At 35.2% G+C, this 22,468-nt stretch overlaps 1 protein-coding gene across 2 annotated transcripts in view; it reads left to right on the top strand.

The window, feature by feature from the left end:
• ANOS1 (anosmin 1) overlaps nucleotides 1-22,468 on the top strand; it is a 251,753-nt gene that overhangs the window by 156,545 nt on the left and 72,740 nt on the right. For both annotated transcript variants that reach the window (XM_043998140.1, XM_043998139.1), the window contains 2 exons: nucleotides 11,682-11,904; nucleotides 19,003-19,187. In XM_043998140.1, the coding sequence (XP_043854075.1) occupies nucleotides 11,682-11,904; nucleotides 19,003-19,187 (408 nt within the window). The remainder of the gene's footprint in view (nucleotides 1-11,681; nucleotides 11,905-19,002; nucleotides 19,188-22,468) is intronic.

The raw sequence follows: 22,468 nt of genomic DNA on the forward strand, positions 1-22,468 counted from the left end.
CCTCTGAAAGATTACACTCAATTTTGCCGGATATATCATTCTTGGTTATAATCCCAATTCCTTTGCCCTCTGGAATACCATATTCTGTGTCCTCTGGTCCTTTAATGTAAAAGCTAATAGATCTTGTGCTATCTTGACTGGGGCTCCACAGTACTTGAATTCTTTCTTTCTGGCAGCTTGAAATATTTTCTCATTGACATGAGAGCTCTGGAATTTGGCTATAACATTCCTAGGAATTTTCCTTTTGGGATCTCTTTCAGGAGGTCATCAGTGGGTTCTTTCAATTTCTTTTTTACCTTCTCCTTCTAGAATACTAGGGCAATTTTCCCTGACAATTTCTTGGAAGATGATATCTAAATTCTTTCCTTGATCATTGTTTTCAGGTAGACCAATAATTCTCAAATTATCTATCCTGAACCTATTTTCCAGGTCGGCAGTTTTTCCAAGAAGATATTTCACATTGCCCTCTATTTTTTTTTTATTCATTTAGAGTTGCTTTATTGTTTCTTGGTTTCTCATAAAATCACTACCTTCCATTTGTTCAGTACTAATTCGTAGGCAATTATTTTCATCAGAGAGCTTTTGTACTTCCTTTTCCATTTGGCCAATTTTGCTTTTCAAGCTGTTGACTTTTTCTCATGTCTTTCCTGCATCACCCTAATTTCTCTTTCCACTTTTTCCTCTACCTCTCTAACTTTATCTTCAAATTACTTTTTGAGTTCCTCTATGGTCTGAGACACATTCATATTTTTCTTGGAAGCTTTAGCTATAGGGGCCCTGACATTGACATCTTCCTCTGAGGGTGCACCTTGATCTTCCTTGTCACTAAAGAAACTTTCTATGGTCTTCACCTTTTTCTGTCTGTATGCTCATCTTGCTCTTCTTTTACTTGCCTTTTAGCTCCTTAAAGTGGGTCACTCTTTCCAGGCTGCACTATCCCAAGCCTCAGAAGGTCCCAGGTGGTATGATTTAAGGAAGATCAGGTTCTTCACTTGCCTGGCCTTTTCCCTGGTCCATAGATGACTTCAGACCAACTTGCTAATTAACCAGCTTTTTGTATTGTGGTTGTCAGCTCCTGATGACCCTGTGCCCCTCCCCCACCTGGGTCACTTCTATTCGAGCCTACCTACTGGTTTCCAGCCGGGGTGAAAAACCCAAGTTCTGCCTCAGCACCAGAATAGACCCATGTAATCCCTGCTCCCTCCCAGCCAAGGGATCAGTCCTCTTACTAGACTGTGAGCTTAATTCCAGACAACACTGGTGCTGCAGCTGATTCAGAGGCTTTGGGGTGGGGAGGGAGTCTCTTCCTCTGGTGAGGTCTTCCGGTGACTGGATCTGTGCCAGGGTGACTGAAGTTGGGCTCCACTCCTGTCTTAGCACAGCAGCTCCCTCCTTCTGTTCCTTCCAAGTTGTCCTTGGTTAGAAGATGATTTCAGCACATTGTTCTGTGGGTTTTGCTGCTCCAGGAATTGTCCTGTGGCATTATTTGGAGGTTTTTTGGAGTAATTGTGTCATGAGTTTGAGAGCTCATTGCTTTTTCTCCAATATCTTGGCTCCACCCATATTTTTTGATCATTTATCAATTGGAGGATGACTTTTATTCAGAGAAATTTGCCTCAATTTTTTTCACAGTTACTATTGCTAACTGTATTTCCCTTCATCCTTCCCTCCCACCCCATGTCTATTCTATTCTTTCTGTCTTTTCACCTTGTCCTTCCTCAAAAGTTTTGTTTTTGTTTCTGACTACCAACTCCCCCAATTTGCCCTCCTTTCTATCACCCCTTACCCCTCCTCTTATCTCATTCCCTTCCTGCTTTCCTGAAGGGTGAGAAAGATTTCTATATTCAATTAGGTATGTATGTTATTCCCTCTTTGAGCCTGTTCTTATAAGAGTAATGTTCACTCACTCCCTCTCACCTGTAAAAGCTTTTTTGGACTTTTTAAATGTGAGATAATTTATCCCTTTCTACCTCTCCCTTTCCCTTTCTCTAGTGAATTCCTCTCCCACCCCTTAATTTTATTTTTTAGATATTATCCCTTCATATTCAACTCACACCTGTGCCCTCTATCTATATATACTCCTTCTAACTGCCCTAATAATTGGAAAGTTCTTATGAGTTACACATATCTTTCCATGTAGGTTCCCATGGTTTAATCTTATTAATTCCCTTATGATTTCCCTTTTCTATTTGCCTTTTTTTGCTTCTCCTGAGTCTTTTATGTAAAAGTCAGTTTTCTATTTACCTCTGGTCTTTTCATCAAGTCCTCTGAAAGTCCTCTGAAAGTCCTCTCTTTAATTGAATGCCTATTTTTTCCTCTGAAGATTATACATAGTTTTACTGGGTAAGTGGTTCTTGGTTATAATCCCAGTTCCTTTACCTTCCAGAATATCATATTCCAATCTCTGTATTCCTTTAATGCAGAAGCTTCTAAATCTTGTTTTATCCTGACTGTTGTTCCATGGTACTTAGTTTCTTTCTTGCTGCTTGTAATATTTTCTTCTTGACCTGGGAGTTCTGGAATTTGGCTATAATATTCCTGGCAGTTTTAATTTTGGGATCTCTTTCAGAAGGTGATTGGTGGATTCTTTCAAGGTCTACTTGATCCTCTGATTCTAGAATATTAGGGAAGTTTTCCTTGATAATTTCTTGAAAGATAATGTCTAAGCTCCTTTTTTAAATCACAAATTTCAGGTAATCCAATAATTTTTAAATTATTTCTCCTGAATCTTCTAAAGTCAATATTAAGGTAACTTTTTTCTCCATCACCATTTTCAGTCTATTGTTTTATGCTTTATCATATTAGCATGCATTATCTCCTTAACCATTTTATGGAAAAAGTTGTTTGAAATGCAGGTTCACTAAAATTCTTCCTAGTATTCTGTATACTTGTGGTTAGCTAAGTTTTAGGTGTCATGGAAAATATTTGTTAGTCTAAGCACCATTATTATACAAACATATTTTAGAAAAGTTGGTGAATTCTCTAAAACACAAAAAAGGTAAATTAAAAATCCTTCAAAAACAAAATCAGAATCTTTGAAATACTTTAAAAAGAAGAGGTTCATTAAAATGATAAATTATGAATGAAAATGTCAAAGGTCACCTTTTCATTGTCAAATAAGTTGAAGCATACTATAATTTTCTTCATTTCATTTTCAAAAATAAGTGGTTAACAGATTGAAATCAAATATAAGTTATTTTGAGTAGCTTATAATGCACAACAACAAATATTACTTGGGTGTTGCTAGAGATTGTGTTTTAACCTACATACTTGAAAGATATACAATCTCATTGGTTTGGATGCTCCTTTAACTTGGTGCCATGACTCTAAATATCATCAGTGGTGAGGTAATAGAAAAAGGGAGAGAGGATGTTGAGAATCATAGTCTTCTTAGATCATCTACACAGAAAACTATAATTAGGCTGGGGTTATTGAGGCTTTTCCTGCAATGAACAACTCTATCTGTAGCATGGTGATATGGCTTCTCATAAGATCACAAAAATTGAGAGTCCTGACAGTTTTTATGCCTTCAGCAGATAGAAAGAACTGAACTGACCACCTAGTAGCAGGAATAAGTAGTGAAAAAAATAAAAGGACCACATTGTGCTTCTTGTCCATAGAAACTTCACATTTCTTGTTTGGCAAACCCTAGCATCAGCATCTTCGATACATAGCTTGGTAGATGTTAATGAGTATATAGGTCATTTATGTTACAAATACTGTGTTAAACATTAGGGGTAGAAATACAAGCAAGCAAGACAGTTCCTGCCCTTAGGGAGCTTATTTATTTATTTTTAGTGAGGCAATTGGGGTTAAGTGACTTGCACACAGCTAGTAAGTGTTAAGTGTCTGAGGCTGGATTTGAATTCAGGTACTCCTGACTCCAGGGCCAGTGCTCTATCCACTGTGCCACCTAGCTGCCCCGGGAGCTTATATTCTAATGGGGTGAGACAACATATGAAAGGGGAGCTGAAAAGTAGAGTGTTAAAGAGGAGGTAGCTGGATAATACATCAGGTAGTATATGGTTACAGGGTGTTGATACTTGGAATTGATATCATGATAAGCTTGGGAAAACAGTGGAGTGGGTCGTACTTCTTTTTGTTTTGATATAACAACCATATACATTAGAAGAAATAAGGAAAAGCAGTAATTTACCTTTAGCGGTCCTATAGTGCAGATAGCACTGAACAGTAACATTGGCAAATCACAAGGACACATGAAATGGATTGAAGAAATGAATAATTTCATTACATGCCAATTACCTTCATAGAATCTGAAACAAATATCTCAAGTTACAGGCTATTATTTCATACTATTTTATTTTATTTTGCTCAGTGGTACTATCACCTTCAAGTCACACAACTATGTGTTGCCAACAAGAACAATTATAAAAACAAATATAGGAACAAACAAACAAAACCCAAATATACAAAGAAACCTTTTTTCTTTCCTTTCTAAAAGTATATTAAATAAAATAAGAGTAGAAATTAGTACTATTATTGCATTCCCAGGTGAAAGAATGCCTCTTTTTTTTTCTTTAAACCAATACAGGTCAAATCCTTCTCAGCAACTTACAGTTTTAGGGATGTTTTCAACTTTTAAACTTAGGGATTTTCTTGAGGACTGAGATTTAAGATGGCTTGCCCAGCTTGATACAGTGGGAATGTGTCAGAAATAGGATTTGAATTAAGGTCTTCCTGATTGTGAGGCCAGCTTTATTTCCATTTCTCCATAAGACAAGGTTGACAATTGAGAAAGCTACTAAATTCTGAAGAGGGAAAATTTGAGGACTGACTGAGGTCATTAAAAAGTCTATTTGATGCAAATCTATAGAAATTATTCCTGCTTTAATAATGAAAACAGATGACAAAAAAGCTACAATTTTTCAAATGGTTTTGAAAAGATTGGCAAACTTTACATGAATTCCAGGAGGCGTTTTCCAATCATTAAAATAGCAGACCAATGATAGTAAAACAGTAATTTTAAAAAGTATTATCTCCTACAATCATTTCAGATGAATGTATTCTCCAGCTGTACTTATCAGAGAGGGTAAAAGAATTTTAGGTGATTGACATAAGCAATATATTCAGGAGCTAGAGGCATAGTAAAGATCATAGCAGAAGAGGCAGAGGTCTCAGGAAATTCTCTAGACAGTATCACAACCAAAGCAACTTTGAGACAATTGTTGTAGATCTAATGAAAGGAAATGGAAGATTACTTCAAGATTTAACAGGTCCACAGAGCTGAAAACCTGAAGGCCATATTGCTCCATTAAAGTCAACCAAAAAGAAATATCAGGAAAGAAATCTTAAAAATACACATTTCAAACTTCATGTTACCTTAATCAACAATGAATGGAAAGTCAAATGGTTAAGGTGACACCCAGAGCAAAACAAGTCAAAATCAATTACAAACCTTACTCTAAAGACTTGAGAAATAAAGACATCATGGAGCTACATAGACCTCTTCAAAAAACTAGGATGTAGAAAATTTCTGATCATATATAAGATCCTAATTCTTTTAAAACAACAAAAATTCAAGTTGCTTCAAACAAGAAAAAGGAAGCTTTTGAAATATTAATATAATAAATTCTGGGACAGTTCTGTCAAAGAAGCTGACTGAAATTTTAGACTCTCTTTAAGAGTAGAAAGTAGCAGAGCCAGATAAAATATATAATTTTTGGCTCAAACTATCGCTGCTCAATTCTGTATGCATAGATTATTCATGTATTGCTAATATGTAAAATGAACCTAAGTACAGTGAGAATGACAGAGTATTTCTTGCCCACATGGAAAACTTTATTTATAGAGAAAAAAATCTATTTAAAACATGGCACCAATATAATGTCAAGAAAACTGATATAAAATATGACATTTTTCAAGGAGATAGCTTAAAACCATTATGAGTCTATGTAGCTTCAAAAGCCTTATTATCTCTTCTGAATAGAAGTAATTGTAATTTTCAAAGTTAGAAGGCAGTCAAACAAAAGCACTTGATTTATATGGAGGGCATCAAGATGTGTACACCAAAACACATTAAAATGAGCACCTTCCTTTTATGAAGTTTTTCTCCAATGATATAAAAATATCATAAGGACTTGATAAATTTAAAATTATTCATGTACATCAAGGAAAGACAGAGGTTGAAGATTTTTGCTTGAGTTCAAGGGTCACACTAAATCAACAGATGAAGATAATACCTACAAATGCAGTGATTTCAAGACAAGATAAGATGAACAAAGATATTACAGAGAAAATTGTGGTTGAATATAAAGGAATATAGAGACTCTGAAATCAAAGCTGAATAAGAACATGTTCAACATTTGTCATATAATACTAGTCTTAACATATACTCATGGAACTATAAACTGTACCAGTAACAGATTTGGGAAGTATCCTAACAAGAATCCATAAAATATTAATGAAAAACTTGGTCCGTTACACTAAAGCAGTTAATTTCTTCACCAAAAAAAATGAAAGCTGATTGATAGATGTCATCAGGGCATATGAAAATATGTAAAAAACCAAACCAAGACATACTTTTGCAACAGTGTCATTAATTTATTGAATGTCAGTGCTGAAAACCTCTGCATATGATTGGATTGTTTAGATGGAGCCAGAAATTATTTATTTTTGGAGGTATCCAATAAAATGGCTCATCTGCAAGAAAAGAAACAAAGGACTCTCCAGGGATTATATTCACTTGAACTCAACTGACATGTTGACAAACAAATGTTTAACCAATAACTTGTGGGGGGTAGGGAGAATAGTTATGATCAAATCATTACCATCAGAAGTAATAGATAAATTATGCTTAAGGAACCCAAACTTATTGAAGATTATATAAATATTGGTAGAAATTGTGAAATGTATAACTTCAGACTGCAAAAACTTAATACCTATTTAAAAATCTAGCACGACTCCACTTGGCAGGTACATTATAACTCATCAGCTTGCTCTCTTTCATAAACTAATAGATTAGATGCCCATACTATAAGTACAAGTCTCAAAATATCCTTAAGAATTCAACAAATAAATTGGACTGAAACCAAATGATTATCACAGACTGAACTACTTCCCACAACCACCAGAACATAATATTTTAGAATTTGAGAACAATGTTTCTTTTAAAAATAGGTGTTGATATACCAAATGCTCATAATCTCCAAGCTTTTGAATGAAAAGTTTTTAAAACATAGACTTAACAGAAGAAATAAAAATCATGTGGGCACAGGATGAGGTATTTTTCTAGTAATAATTTTCCTAGAATTAATTCCATAGGTGCTTCTATTAAAATTTAGAAAATTAGCTTAAATGCAGAAACTTTAATTAGAAACATTATTTTATGTACCTATGAAATAGTCTGTAGAATATTAAATATACAAGATTAATAACAGGGCAATGGTGACCTTGGACTAATCAATTAGTAAATCAAAATTTTCTTTATTAACAACTCTGAGGTATCATCTCACACCTATCAGAGTGGCAAATATAACAAAAGGAAAATATTAGATGTTGGAGGGAAGGTCAGACAACTAGCACCCTATCCACTGTTTGGTGAAATTGTGAATGGATCCAGACATTCTGGAGAACAGTTTGGAATTATGCCCAAGGGCTATTAAACTGTGCATATCCTTTGATCCAGCAACACCACTGCTAGGTTCATCTCCCAAAGACATCCCCAAAAAGAGAAAAAGACCTATTTGTACAAAAATATTTATAGCAGCTCTTTTTGGGTTGGCTAAGAAATAGAAATCAAAAGGATGCTCATCAATTGGGGAATGGCTAAACAAGCTGTGGTAGATGATGGTAATGGAACATTATTGTGCTATGACAAACAGGATGATTTCAGAAAGGCCTTGGAAAGACTGATAAGAACTGATGTATGGTGAAGGGAGTAGAACCAGGAGAATGTTGTGCACAGTGACAGCAATATTGTTTGATGAAGAACTGTGAATGACTTGACTATTCTCAGCAACAGAACGATCCAAGACAATTCCAAAAGACTAATGATGAGGCATACTATTCACCTCCAAAGAAAGAATTGTCATTGATTGAACAGAGACTGAAGCACGCTGTTTTTGACTTTCATTTTTTTCTTTTATTCATTTTCTTATACAAAAGAACAAATATGGTAATGCTTTATATAATTGTGCATGTATAACCTATATCTGATTGCTTACTGCCTGAGGGAGTGTGGAGGGAAGGAAGAATAGAATTTGGAACTCAATGCTTAAATTTAAAAAGTTATTATTTTTAAAAATTGAGAAAAAAATGAAATGATGAAGGTTAAACAAGTTTTTTTATTAATCTCTTACTATATTTCAGGTATCCTTTAAATGTTGGAGGATTCTTTCTTTCTTACTTTTTTTTTTGCAGGGCAATGAGGGTTAGGTGACTTGCCTAGGGTCACATGTCTAGGATTATTTCTATAATAACATCATTGATAAAGATGAGAACAGGATAATAATGATGATTATGATGATGACAATGATAACATACTAATCCTCTTGCCTTTTTTCTGTTTATCCTCTGATGAAATTTTAATTTCTTCTTTGAGAATGTTTCCTCTCCATTTTCTCTGTCTCTACCAGGCATGGTGCTCTATTTACTGTAACAAATAGTTACTCTTAATAGGAATCTAATTCTACTTTCTACTTTAAGAAATTAAGAAAATTAATTCAAAATGAACTAAAAGAAACTTAAAAAGATTAATACTATTTTTTTTAAATTTTAAGGTAAGGCCCAGTCCCATTCAATATATTTTTGGGGGGTGGGGCAATGAGGTTCAAGTGACTTGCCCAGGGTAACGCAGCTATTTAAGTGTCAAGTGTCTGAGGCCCGATTTGAAGTCAGGCCCTCCTGAATCCAGGGCCAGTGCTTTATCCACTGTGCTACCTAGCTGCCCCCCCTTCAACATTTTAAAGTACTTAATGTATGCAAAGCACTGTGCTACATAGGGGAGATCTATAGTTTACATTAAGATGCTTTCCTGGCCCTTATATTGTTCCCTTGAAGTTAGCTGCCTACAAAGTAAAACCGCATAGCTAAGGGGCAGCTAGGTGGTCCAGTGGATAAAGCACTGGCCCTGGATTCAGCAGGACCTGAGTTCAAATCTGACCTCAGACACTAGACATGTACTAGCTATGTGAACCTGGGCAAGTTACTTAACCTTCATTGCCTCACCCACAAAAACAACAACAACAACAACAACAACAACAACAACAACAAAACAGAACCCATAGTTGAAAACCAGACTCATTCAAATCCAGCACCATCTTTGTTCTCTAAACTTAATGGCGGGGCAGCTAGGTGGCGCAGTGGATAGAGCACTGAGCCTGTATTCAAGAGGACCTGAGTTCAAATGTGATCTCAGACACTTAACACTTACTAGGTGTGTGACCTTGGGCAAGTCACTTAACCCTCATTGCCCCACCAAAAAAAAAAATTTAAAAAAAAATTAAACTTAATGGCTCTAGATTTGCCTGAAATATTTGTGTCTTGCAACCACAATGCAAGGTAATTGAAAGTCTGTGTGTGTGTGTGTGTGTGTGTGTGTGTGTGTGTGTGTGTGTGTATGTTTGTGTGTAACACTAGAAGTGTTTAAAAATTTATCATGGCTATTTCTACTCTGCAACACAATTATCTTCTATTAGCATGGGTAAGAGAGTGCATGCTCTGTTGTTCAATGTCTCTATCACACATGCTTAGCTATCTGTGTGTAAAAACTTGGGCTCTGTAAAGAAGCTTGAGTTTAATTGGCTTCATTATACCACAGGACCAATTAAATTGCTGTGCTTTCTAGTCAGCAATCAGTAAACAAATCCCAATTTTTATACTTGGAAATTTTAGACCACATAGAGTGAGTGAATCCAATATTCACGAAATTTGTTTTAATATATGTTATGAGTCCATTTTGTCAAAAGAGACAGGTTTGGAATTGCTCTACTATTGTTCAAGTTCTAACATTCTTCATTGATGAGAAATTTTGGATCAAATCGAAAATTAGAATTTCAAAGGCCAGTCATAAAGAACTGCACATTTAGCAGCTAACAGGAAAAATGAGCTGTGAAATCGAGAGAGGAAAGCCTTGTAGACAGATTATGCCTGAAGGAACTATAAAGTTTCCTCATTAACTAGCTGCAAATTTGTGATTTCAAAATTTAGACCATGGCCCTTCTTCTCCCATATCCCCCTACCACTAGCTAAGCTGTTCATGTGAAAAGAAATAATTTTAGTTGGATCAATTAATATTATTTCCAAATATCAATCAGATAATTGTCAAGTGTTATTTATCCCCTATCATTTGGAGTTAGAGATCTGATGTATTTGGCTTTATAATTCATATTTTGAAGCTACACTTATTTTAGTAAATACTGTTCCTATTTACACTCTAGTTTATTGATCTAAAGCCATTACTTTGAATCATTCCATTTACAGCATGCAAAACACAACAAAGTCACTGTAAAGTAGCACATTTTTCCCATGTGAACTTTTCAGTTATTATACTATAAATTGCTGGGACTGTAGCTAAATTATTAGAGATTTTTATATAATAACTCACTTAAGCTTCAAGGAGTATAATGGTCTTACAGTTTTGAATATAATCCTTAAATGAGAAAAGATATACCAAAAATGGTTATTAGATCTTCGTAAGCAATTCACAAGCAATTAGCTCTACGAATAGATGCCTAGATTTCCAAAAGCTTAACATTTAATTATTTTTAGATTTGAAAGCCAGATTTGAATTACCCATCCTAAGGTATAGATAAGTGATTATAGTGAGACACTCACCTGACCTTCTTTTAGAAAATTGAACTTGTGAAATTTTCACTACTGGAAAAGTTGCCTTTGTCTGCCTTACTTTGCTTATTTGTAAAAATGGATATAAAAATAGCATTTACCTCCCAGTTTTGTGCTGAAGATAAAATGAGATATTAGTAAAGCATGTTTCAAATCTTAAAGCATTATATAGATGGCAACTAATAATAATATTATTTTTCTTTTGTGTGATTCAAAGAATCCCTCAAGTAGAAGGTCTTAGCCATTGTGAATAATCTACAGAGCTGACAACTTGTAAAATATTTTGGGTGGCTTGCCATCAACAGAAAAAAAAATTCAGTATCTTCCAGAGCAGTGGATTAGATGGCCCTTTCCAAATTTATAAGTGATTTAATTCAAGCAGTAGGAAATTATGAAGCCAAGTAGCATGCATAAAGAACAAAGTAGTTTAGGTACAAGGAAGACAGAGTCCCAAACCATGATGTTCCTCTTTTAGGGAGTCAGCACAAAGCTTTTTAAACTGTGGGTCATGACCCCATATAGGCTCACATAACTGAACGTGGAGGTCACGAAAAATTTGGCAGTAAATGTTTTATTTGTATACCTATTTTATATACCTATATACCCTGGGTCACATAAAACTTTCTCTGATGAAAAGGGATCGGGAGTGGAAGAAGAGTAAGAAGCCCTGAGTTAGTGCATGGTATTTTGAAACATGGCATCATCTTTAAGTAGGCATGTGGTGTAGTGGATTGAGAGTCAGTTTTGCATTCAAAAAGAAAACATTTGAATTCTCAAGAAAACATTTAGGAAGAGTTGTAAGTGTTCATTCCAGAAGGCTTGGGAAACTTTTTTCCTTAACTGAAGATTGCATTTCTCTTGCCCTTTCTATTTTTTAGCCTCTTTTTCCCAAGAAGAACTACGAATGCCTAACTAGCTGTGAGTTCCTCAAATACATTCTGTCAGTGAAGCAAGGTGACTGTCCAGCACCCGAGAAGGCCAGTGGTTTTGCAGCTGCTTGTGTGGAAAGTTGTGAAATCGACAACGAATGCTCTGGGGTGAAGAAATGTTGTTCGAATGGATGTGGACATACCTGTCAAGTCCCCAAAAACCTATACAAAGGTAGAGTTTGTAATTGGGTACTTGAAGGGGCTTGATTCTTGAACAAAGCTGCTAAACTAGAAATTACTAGTTTATTGTAGTTTCTGAATACAGAGAAAACTAAAATCTTAGAGGAAGAGATTATGTTTGGGGTGAAGTTAAGTTACAACATGGTGGGTTGTTTCTCTGTGTGTGTGTGTGTGTGTGTGTGTGTGTGAGTGACTTATACAAACCATCTAAAGCTAGAGACATCTTGAGATTTGAGTGAACCATAAACACTGGACACATGGCTTGAAGAACAAATTGGGCCATCTACAGAAATCCTTGTTTACTTTAACCCTAATGAAAAGTGTTGAACCATTGTAACATCTTAATGTTAAGTAGGCATATTTAAACAAAACACTTTGCTGCTGCAATGAGACTTTTCAAGAATGTAACTATGTAAGTACCATGGCATACCAAGTATTTATTAAGCTAGTATGAGATTAAAGAAGCTCTGAAGATTATTTGTTCAAGAAATGTGAAGCAGAAGTCTTAAAATAAAAAACCTAGATACCCAAATTGTGTTTTATAACTATTGGTATCAAAGAAAGAGTCTTATTAGATAAATCTGAAGTGCTTTAACTTAGTCTTGTAAAACATTAGTGATTTTTTTACTTTACAAAATAAGATTTTTTAAATGAAATTGTTTTTAATCAGTTGTAACTTAACACTTTTCCAAAATATGTTTGTTTTATAAAATTTGTAGAAAATCACGACCCTCTTTAGACTATTATACTTTTGAGTCACAAGTGATCATTTATTATTTTCACAGAAGTAGAATCCAGTTGATTTGATGTTAGTAATCACTTTTATAAAATGGCCAAACTCATTCCTTGTAGTGAGCTTTACAAGTCAAATGGCATTGCTTTATCCTTGTTGGACATGATGGATTAGAGGAAATATTAGATTTCACGGTCATATTGAAGGTTCAGTATGGGTTAAATCATATTGGCTTAAGGATTATTTGACAGTAACTGTTGCTAATCTATTTCTATAAAGCTTACTGAGGTCTCTTGAGCCACATCAATAACGATTCAAGTCCTTGAATACTAATACTATGACAGATGCTTTTTGATCTGCCTTTTGGCTAATATGACAACTGAAAAAAAGGAGGACAATGCATCACTCAGGTACTTGGTGGTCATGCCTGGTTAAAACAGAGAGAAGTACAATGTGTTTATTACTTTATGTTGAACCGTTACCAATACATATTCCATTGATTCTATTGTAGCCCAAGGGTATGTCAAAAGCTACCCTTGTACTTGCATGTCCTCATGGGCTAGGATTAGGGAAAGGACACTGGATTTCAAGTCAGAGAATCTGCTTCTACTCCTGGCTCTGTGACTTACTACCTCCTTGATTATGGGTTCATTACTTAATCTCTCTGGGCCTCAGTTGTCTCATCTGTAAAAAAAGGAGCTAGACAAGATAATTTCTTCCTTCCAATGCTAGATCTGTTCTCTTAGGTTGATTAATCTGTAGTGGTAGAATTCCCATGAGAAACATGTTCCTATCTGTCCTCCACACAGATGCCAAAATTATTTTCCTCAAGCACACATCTAAGTCATTCTCCTCCTTACCCTACCCCCACTGATTCAATAAATTCCAGTGAATCCTTATTGCCTTAGGATCAAATATAAACTCCTTTGTTTTATATATGAAGCTTCTCACAACCTGATCCTTTCCTACCTTGTCTCTATGTTTCTTTGGTACTCCCCTCCCCCCACTCTTTGGTCTAGTCATTTTGGTGTACTTGCTGCTCTATTCACTTGGTACTCCATCCCTCATCTCCAAGCCTTTTCTAAGATACTGTCTCCTGATGCAGCAAACTAAAGGCATAGAGTATCCTAAGGGCTTCCAGGGCTTTTAGCATTCCATCTAGGCCAGCAAAGCTCTCCCGTCCACCTCTGCCTCTTAGGATCCCCTGTTTCCCTAAAGACTCAGCTCAAGTATCACTTTCTACTTAAAGAATTTTTTTTTGGAAGCCTCAGTTCTTAGTACTCTTTCTTCTCAAACTCCCTTGTATTCCTATTTTATTTAGTTGGTTATTTCAGACATGTCCAACATCTTGTGACCCCATTTGGATTTTTCTTGGCAAGTATACTGGTATGGTTTTTCATTTCCTTCTCCAACTCCTTTTACAAATGAGGAAACTGAGGCAATCAGGGTTAAGTAACTTGATTACTGTCACACAACCAGTACGTGTCTGAGGCTGGATTTGAACTCAGGTCTTCCATACTCCAGGGCTGGCACTTTATACACTGCGTTGCCTTGCTGCCCCATTCCTTTTGTATATATCCTTTATGTATGGTCATACATGTTAGAATGTAAACTCATCAAAGGAAGGGACTATTGCACTTTAGTCTTTGTGTCTTCCTCTATTGTTAGCATAGTGCCTGGAAAATAGCAGGCATCAAATAAATATTGTTGATTAGTGGACACTAAAATGAATTTGACTTATCTAATTTGTGCAAACGAAATAAAACAGTACTAATTTGCCAGAGCTGAAGCTATGCTTGAGAACATGTTTTCTTTTTATATAAAATAATGACTTCAGAGAAGAAATTGAAAATTGATTCTTTAAGTTTCAAGATGTATTGAATGTACTTGGATGAGAAACGTCATATCTAGGTTATAATGATAACTTTACTATTGACTAGCTGTATGCCCTTGGGAAAGTAATTTTACTTTCATGGGCCTTATGTTCATCATCTAAAGAATAAAGGAGTTGAACTAAATAGTCTTGAAGATTCCATCTGGCTCTAAAAATTATATGTCAAAATGTTACACTCAATATTTATGCCTATAAAATTTTGTGTCCCTTTTAAATGCACTTGACCATTATGAGATAAAGGAAATGATTCTAGAATGCCAACTTCTTAAGTTAAGTGTCAAGCTTCAGACAGAGCACACAAAGCAAGGAGACAGTGTACCAGAAGGGATCAGGAAGGCCCACAAAGCAAGTTAGATTAACAAAATTAATATTGATGATCCATGGAATCATATAGTAACATCCAAATTACAGTCTTTCCATCTCCAGTGCCTGGTACAGCACCTATTGCTTAATAGATGCTTAATAATCATATGTTAAATTGAAACATTTATTTTACATTACACATTCAGGGTCACTAAGCTTCTATGTGGCAGAGATAAAACTATAACTCAGGTCTACCTGACTCAAAGCCCTTTTCTTCATCCACCACACTAAGTATAATATAAGTAATTATAGGTCTAGTACTAATGAATTTTGATGTATCACCACTAAATGGTAGAAAACTTCATTCACAAATCATACGTTTCTTTTTTTGGGGGGGGGCACTGAGGGTTAAGTGACCTGCTCAGGGTCACACAGCTAATAAATGTTAAGTGTCTGAGGCTGAATTTGAACTCAGGTCCTCCTGAATCCAGGGCTGGTGCTTTATCCACTGAGCCACCTAGCTGCCCCCCCCATACATTTATTTTTATCTTTAACATATATATGTATATGTTACATATAACGCACACACATATGTATATACACACATGCACACATATGTGTATGTGTTTATATATAAACACACGTGTGTGTGTGTGTGTGTGTGTGTGTGTGTGTGTATGTGTGATATTTTCCTGACATGATACATTTTTAGTCTGGAAAAACTGCTGAAATGTCTTTTAAAATAATGACATGATTTATTTTTATTTGAATAGTTATTTATGATCCATTTGACTCTTTACAAATACATTATTTTTGGTCTTACAGCAGTCATGTGACATCGTTAGTAAAAAATATTATTGTTTCCATTTTAAACATTGAGGATACTTCAGAGATCAAACTTTGTCAGGACCTACCTGTGAGACTTCAAATGAAAGCCAAGTGATAGATTATATATTTCTGTAATCTGAGAGCTAGTCTTGCTTAGTTTGAAGAGGATAGCACTAGAGCCATGGCCACCAGGTAATGATTTTAAAATTAATTAATTTATTGCCACAGCAACTCATGATGACCATCTACTAAGGCATAGAGGAGTTGCACTTTGGATCAATGACGTGATTATCCTTATCAGTTATATCATGGAGACTTGAAAATTATAATTTAAACTCCATAGACTCATATATGTTACATTGCATGTATAACTTATAGTGGGTGGCCCGGTGGTTTAAATGTCATTAATTATAATTTGGAGGGAGTATTTGTTACATTTATAAGCTAGCACAAAAGGATGGTAGTGTGTATTGAGGGAAGAAAAAGACTCCACTGCATTGAAGTCAGAAGAATTGTGTTCCAGTCATAGCATTGCCATGTCTAGACACATCACAGAGTTTGGAGTTAGGAAGTTAGGAAGACCTGAATTCAAATCCAGCCTATGACACATACTAATTTTGTGACCTTGGGCAATTAATTTAACCTCTGCCTGACTCAATTTACTTAAATGTAAAATGGAGATAATAATAGCACCTACATCCTAGGGATATTTTGAGAATGAGATTATACAATATATATGTAGGTATGTATGTGTGTATATATTATTACATATATAACCTATGTACATTAGATATATGTGTGTATGTATGTGTATTGTGTATGTATATATTTCTAAGTGCAGTGCTAGGCACATAGTAGGTACTTAAAATATTTTCTTTTCCATTTCTTCCTGTCTGATCTTGGACTATCAACTAATCAACACAAAAACATTTATTAAGCACATCCTATATGTCAGATATTATGATACATTCTGGCAATGCAAAGACAAAATTGAGATAATTTCTATTGTCACATAGCTTATACTCTTTTGTGCCTCAGCTTTCCCATTTCTAAACTGAAAGGATTGTAATAAATAATCTCTAAAGTCTAAGATTTAAGTGGTGATTAATCATTGAATTAGTGAAAAATACTTTGAAGTTACTAAATAGTACCTTTCAGCTTTGAGAATGGAAAAAAATGGGTAAATCATACCACATCCATATCTGGTTCGGACTGATTGTTCCATTACTCAATAGGTAGAGAATATGTTTATCATTTAGAAACCAGCAGGTTTACTGCTACCTTTGAGTATACTAGACTTCTTGACACTCACTGGTAGTTTTTAAAAAAGAAACTATTTTAGCACATTTCGATATCATATTGTTACAGCTAGACTTTAAAAATTCTTCAGCAGAAGAGGATAGATTTCAGAAAACTAATTTGTCCAAGAATAATGAAAAAGCCTCATAATTTACATAATGAAAAGCACATCGAGTAGTGATTGGGTGTACACATCTGGTTATGAAATTGATGATACTCATTCTGCAAAAGTAGACTCTAATGCACTTGTACCGGCTTCAGTTGTTTGTGTTGCTGGGATCCATCTGCACACAATTACATACACCAGAGAGGTTGAGTTACTTCCAATCAAGTGAATCCAACTAACCCTAATGCAAAGCAGATGGAAGCTTTCTTAACATGCAAATTGCTGGATTATTGTACATCATAATTAAAGAGAGATTTTTAAATGAAGAAATTTGAACTGACATAGCCCATGATGCTCATTAGATTAGATTAAGTCTGTTGGTTGCTGAATTATATCCAAGATTAAAACCTTTTAGAAGGGGCTTTGGATGCTGGGATTTACTGCTAATGAGTTCAAATTTCTTCAGCAGCTACAGTATTTACTATAGTTTTATTTACTGTAAAGGATTACTGCACTGTACTGCCATAGGGAATGGTCTATTTCTGGAACCCAGAGAAGGTTCTTGGTGCATTTAAGAAAGTGAACAGTCTTCTTTCTTACTTTTTCCCAGTTAAAAGTTTATTAGAAGTAAAGCAGATTAATCATATAAATTACTCACTATCCCTTAATTTGTACTATTCATTTGCTTACATGAGAAAATTCTATTCCCCCCTCCTCCCCACATGATACTCTACAGTTAAAAAAGAGGAAACAATTTACACATGTCAATGGGAAGAATTGGGGATGAGGGAAAAAGGGGAAAAGGGTGAAATTAGACCCTTATAGCTTTCTCCCAATTTTTGAAGGACTGATATATGGAAGAGGGTTTAGGTTTTTCAGGCTTGACCCTAGACCAGAGAACCAAGGATCAATGGGTTGAAGATGCAGAGACAAATTTTGGCTTGAAGTCAGGAAAAACAGGCTCAAAGTGGAATGGGCTGCCTCAACATGTAGCATGGGTTCCCCATCATTAGACATCTTTAAACAAAGTCTTTTTTTGGAATGTTGTAGGGTACATTGTTATTATGTATAGGTAGGGGTATGCTGGTAGTATAGTATAGTGTATATATATAGGTAGTATAACATGCTACTCATACTATAACAATCAGTTCATCATCTGTTTAATTGTTGGTGTATTAATACCTTGGAAGTGGCAAACAATAGAAAACAGGATTTAATTTATTATTTTGTTGATTGTCTAGTCTTAACCAACTAACTATTTAGCCAATTAAAATTAGTTTTCCACAATCTCCTTATTTGCAACTTCATTTTATTCTAATCTTTTACATATATATAGATATACATATATATATAATATATACACATATATGCATATCTATATCTTGTTTTCTAGAGCAGTAGTTCATGAGCAATTTTTATTCCATTCATGTTAGTATGGAACTGAACCTAAACTGAGAATTATGTCTCATATTGTCTCATTAGTCTATCTGTAGAATTTTAAGTAGAATGGGAAGAAATGACAGTACAATCTTCCTGACAGTGCAACATTTCCTTATGTAAACTCATAATTAATCCACACGAAAACAACTGGAAATAATAATTCTCAAAAGTGATTCCACTCTAAGAATGACCCTTGAGAAAGAGTGGTTATAAAGATACTATTTCAGATTCACAGTTCAGTTTAACCATTTGTAAAACAATGAGAAAAGCAAAGGGTTTACCACTACATAGACTGAGCTTTGTGTCAGATATTTTAAATAATAAAATGTTGATATTTAGGGGCCAGTTTTATTAGAGGAACTGAATACCAATTGATTTAAGGTTAACTCTTCCCTTAGACATGTTTTCCTTCTTAAATGCTTACCTCAACTGAAGTCACACACAGACTGTTTTAATTGACATACTTTTCTATGTTGTCATGTTTCAGGTGTTCCTCTGAAGCCCAGGAAAGAGTTAAGATTTACAGAACTTCAGTCTGGACAGCTGGAGATTAAGTGGTCCTCAAAATTTAATATTTCAATCGAACCTGTAATCTATGTGGTGCAGAGGAGATGGAATTATGGAATCCATCCTAGTGAGGATGATGCTACAAATTGGCAGACTGTGGCGCAGGTTAGTCCCTTATGGAAGATATATTTTTTTTGGGGGGGGGCACTTCTACTCCTCACATAAAACCTTAAGTTTCTTTGCTTCATTCAAGGTACTTCTTACTACAGATGTAACTAATATCATATGCTGAAAGAGTCACACATGGAATCAGAGGAAAAGATAATACCAAAAAATCCAAAAAACCTAAATGCTACCTTAGTTTTTTATGGTGTGGTAGATGGAAGAGTAGACTTAGAGTTAGAAGACCTGAATTTGAGTCTTGAATCAAAGGATCTCAGCCCTAATTAGGGTTGAAAGAGAACTTAGAGACTCAGTCCATCATATGGATGAACTGAGATCCAGGAAAAATTAAGTGATTTGCCCACTGTCATATAGATAGCAACTGTCAGAGGCAGGATTTGAATCTATAAAACCAGTCCTAGCTTTGTCCAAAGAGCCAGTTCCTTCTCTTCTGTATGCCTCAGTTTTTTCATCTGTAAAGTGAGAGAATTAGACTGGGAAACCTTTAATTTCTCATCCTGATCTATCAAAATATATTTCTATGAAAATAGGTAAAAAAAGAGTATATTTCGATAACAGCAATTTGTTTCCTCTAAGAGCTAAATTTCCTTTAAAGTTAAATTGAAATCTACTGTAAATAAGGAGTACAACAATGGGTGGACTGATAAATTTAAAATTGGTAATTTGTCTCATGACTTCCATTTCTGTTCAATTTATACTTTTCTCACACTGGAGGATCTGAGATGAATGTTGTGAGATGCATATCCCCAAACTACTTAATGGGAAGCAGCCAACAGATCATAAATCTTGACTAAGTGCTTTCCTTGTTTTGGTGTGTTTTTTAAAGTATCGATGGTCCACCTGGATGGCAGGGCTCCAGACGTTTATCTTAACATTGCTTCCTCCTTCTCTCCCTTGTTGATGAGGAAAGCAAAATATTTTTTTTCCCCCTTAAAGACTTGTTAAATGGGCTACCAGCTGCAAGAAAATAAATGGAGGGGAAGAGAGATACATTTTGAAAGTGGAGCTGATTCATGATTTTTTTTAACAACTAGATTGAATTCTCTATACTTGTGTCTATAGAATTTTTTAAAGTTCCCTTCAAATTTAAATGGTAGTGTAGGCCAGACTTTTGTTTTTTGCAATGACTCTAAATTGTTTTTTGTATGAGTTCATTTTAAATGAGCTAGTGTCTTTTCTCAGAAGCATTATCTTTGAAGAATAGGGGATCAAGATAAAAAGAATTATGGATTTTACTATGGACAAAAGAGGCAACATGGTTCAATGGATACAGAGTTGAACTTAGAGATAGGAAGACTTGTAGTCAAGCCCTACCTTTAACCCATACCGACTGTGTGACTCTGGGCAAGTCACTGAACCTCTCAGAATCTCTAGGCAACTCTCTAGTGCAGTTTATCCACTGATTGGTAAGGGGAGTTTCCTTGCCCTATAGAAATAATGTCAAAATCCAGGAAAAAACCACATATTAACATTATTCCTGTTCTATTGTAGTTTTGTTTACTAAAAAATGTCTAATTTCATTTTAATTTGTTTGGGGGCACACTTGGGAGTGTTGTGAGTATTGAGTGCTGCAGCTGCTTATATGTATGTTTAACACCTCTGACCATGGAAATTGCACATCTGGACAAAAAACAAATGGAGGAGTGAGAAAATTTCTCTACAACTAATATCACAAAATCACAGAATATTAATTTTAGTCATAAAACCTCCAACCAAACCCTGTTCTCTCCCCAGTTCATAGCAAATAAAACTTCTCAGAAAGGTCTTTACTATATCAAAAATGCTGAGCTATGGTGGACATAATATGTGCCCTTGAACAGTTATGCGATTTCCTTTCTCAGTCATAGAAGTCTGAAGGGCTAGTCATTGTCCCTGGGGGAATGGTAGTTTACTTATTCTCTTTACAGAGAAGAGCCTTTTAATTCTTTTTCCTCCCCTAGTGAAGGCCAGAACTGATACTTCCTTGGCATCTGCCTGATGCTGTGGACCTAATTCCATGCTTCCTAAAATGCATGTATGTGTCTCTGTATGTGGGCATGCCCATGTTTGTATGCTTCAGTTTGCCAAATTCTTTGGTTATTCCTCTGTGATTTCAAGATTTATCCCAGAATCAAAGGATTTCAGAATTGGAAGGAACCTCAAAGTCATTTATTCTAACTCATTCGCCCCAAAGAATATGCACTAAAATAAATTACAAATGGTCTTTAGTCTTGTAAACTTTTTTTTTAACAAACTTTTTATGAATGGGAACCAACTACTTTCCCAAAGCAGCCTATTAGAGCTTTGGAAAGATCTGGTTATTAGGAAGGGTTTTTTTTTTTTTACAATCGCTTTATTTTATTAATGTATTTATTTTGGCAGGGCAATGAAGGTTAAGTGACTTGCCCGGGGTCACACAGCTAGTAAGTGTCAAGTGTCTGAGGCCGGATTTGAATTCAGGTCCTCCTGAATCCAAGGGTGGTGCTTTATCCATTGTGCCACCTAGCTGCCCCCCTGGAAGGTTGTTTTTTTTTTTTTTTAAACATTTAGCCTAAATTCACCTTAATGTAACATCCACTCCCTGGTCCTAGTTTTGCCTTCTGCAGTCAAATAGGAAAAGTCTTATCCGTCTTCCATGGCTACAACATCTCTCTTAAATGTGTGGAATAAATATTTTAGTTGCCTCAACTGATCCTTATATGGCATGGATTCAAGGTCTTTCCCCATTCTGATTGTCCTCTCATGGACATTCTCCAACTCACTAATGTCCTTTCTAAATTCTGCTATGCAGAATGGACTATAATACTCCAGCTGTGGTCTGTGAAAGGAACTGTACAATGGGAGTCAGACTCCTTTATCCTTGGACAGTGTCTCTTTATATAGCCCTTGATTGTATTAGCTTATTTGGCTTCTCTATTTCACTATTGATTTATTGATTGTTTTATCCACTAAAAATTCTCTAATATTTTGTTTCAGACAAACTTCTCTCTGATCCTGCTTTTGCATCTTGTTTATGCATGTGTATGCATATAGAAAGCTATAGCTATATAGTGTGTGTTCCTATGTGTATTTGTAGTACTTCTCAAGCTCAAATTGTAATCGTGAAAGAGAAATTCTCCAATCTTTCTAAACGCATTCTGAAGTCAAGTGGAAATCTCTGTGTGCCTTCTTTTATCTGTGACTTCATGGGTAATTGAAATGCTTGACAACTATTTTCAATAAGATTTACAAAAAGAGTTTTTGTGTTTCAGTCTTTTGGATCAGTTATAATTAAGCAAGGGCAC

Source organism: Dromiciops gliroides, chromosome 3 (assembly GCF_019393635.1).
Source record: "Dromiciops gliroides isolate mDroGli1 chromosome 3, mDroGli1.pri, whole genome shotgun sequence".
Taxonomy (NCBI): domain Eukaryota; kingdom Metazoa; phylum Chordata; class Mammalia; order Microbiotheria; family Microbiotheriidae; genus Dromiciops; species Dromiciops gliroides.